Here is a 1,705-nt window from a genome sequence, read left to right on the forward strand (position 1 = left end):
AATTCCCTCCGGGAACGGACACGGAAATTTCCCTTTTTTTAATCAAAAAAATGGCCGCAGGTAGAACCCTCTAGAAGCTGGCATTCTGCGCCCGGTGGACACTTCGCTGGGCAAGATCCTGACTATCCTTCTCTGGGGACTGTGGCTTGGTATTGGGAATCTTTCCCATTTCCATTTAGCTGAGAAGTGGTGGTAAACTTACAGGTGTTGCAGCGAGGTCAGTCCATTAAGTTGCATTTGAGAAATCCTCCCCTGCAGTGGGTTACTTGATAGAATTCTGAGCGGACAGGGTGCAACATGCACATGCCACGACACCGACACACACACACACAAACACACCGACACACACACATACCGACACACACACACATACGCGCACACACACACACACCATGAACCTTAAACATGCCTATTGCTGACAGCAATGACAGGCAACGGATTAGCATACACCCAGCATGTACCCACACACCCACGCACGCACAAATGTAAACGCACGCATGTGTAGCGACATCATAATAATTATAATGTTTCTATGTTAATAGAAAAGAAAAAAGGACCCAGGAACTACAAGTCAGGCGCGTAGCACCGCTGTTGGAGGTGGTCAGGTCGGAGGGGGGGGGGGGTGTCCCCGGGGAAAATGTTTGAAATTACGGTGCAAAATCCTGCATTCTGGGCACTTGGGGCATTGTGTTAAAAGAAAGTGGTCCGGCTTGGGCCGGACCGGCCGCACCGGCTGCTACGCCCCTGCAAGCTACGCTATAATGTCCACTAACACCACCAGTTACTAAACAATCAGCTTATGCGATGACATTGCACGACACTGACCGACGGTACTGACGTTCTACAACTAACTGGCTAACAGCTCTAGCTCTAGTCGTCTAACAGCTCTAGCTCCGAGTCCATTCTCTATTTATAGCTGTTCTTTATTAGGAAAATGTTTGAAATTACGGTGCAAAATCCTGCATTCTGGGCACTTGGGGCATTGTGTTAAAAGAAAGTGGTCCGGCTTGGGGCATTGTGTTAAAAGAAAGTGGTCCGGCTTGGGCCGGACCGGCCGCACCGGCTGCTACGCCCCTGCAAGCTACGCTATAATGTCCACTAACACCACCAGTTACTAAACAATCAGCTTATGCGATGACATTGCACGACACTGACCGACGGTACTGACGTTCTACAACTAACTGGCTAACAGCTCTAGCTCTAGTCGTCTAACAGCTCTAGCTCCGAGTCCATTCTCTATTTATAGCTGTTCTTTATTAGGAAAATGTTTGAAATTACGGTGCAAAATCCTGCATTCTGGGCACTTGGGGCATTGTGTTAAAAGAAAGTGGTCCGGCTTGGGCCGGACCGGCCGCACCGGCTGCTACGCCCCTGCAAGCTACGCTATAATGTCCACTAACACCACCAGTTACTAAACAATCAGCTTATGCGATGACATTGCACGACACTGACCGACGGTACTGACGTTCTACAACTAACTGGCTAACAGCTCTAGCTCTAGTCGTCTAACAGCTCTAGCTCCGAGTCCATTCTCTATTTATAGCTGTTCTTTATTAAAGGTTTAATATGGCACAACATTGATGTACCATGACTGCCTAAGCGACCCTGTACTTACAAATTAAGAAGGTTGGAGAGTCCCAAGAAGAAGCTTGGTGGAATGACATTGATTTTGTTGTCCAAAAGAGATCTGCCCAGCACAAGGGGA

The 1,705-nt window shown here is 48.3% G+C and overlaps 1 protein-coding gene across 1 annotated transcript in view; it reads right to left on the minus strand.

Annotated features, from left to right (window-relative positions):
- The window catches only part of LOC135822492 (leucine-rich repeat-containing G-protein coupled receptor 5-like), a gene marked incomplete in the record, with an annotated part of 43,767 nt that overhangs the window by 34,715 nt on the left and 7,347 nt on the right, over positions 1–1,705 (minus strand). Inside the window, 2 exon segments of the mRNA XM_065335267.1 lie at positions 203–277; positions 1,616–1,687. Coding sequence (XP_065191339.1) covers positions 203–277; positions 1,616–1,687 — 147 coding nt within the window.

Source organism: Sycon ciliatum, chromosome 8, assembly GCF_964019385.1.
Source record: "Sycon ciliatum chromosome 8, ocSycCili1.1, whole genome shotgun sequence".
In the NCBI taxonomy this organism is placed as follows: Eukaryota; Metazoa; Porifera; class Calcarea; order Leucosolenida; family Sycettidae; genus Sycon; species Sycon ciliatum.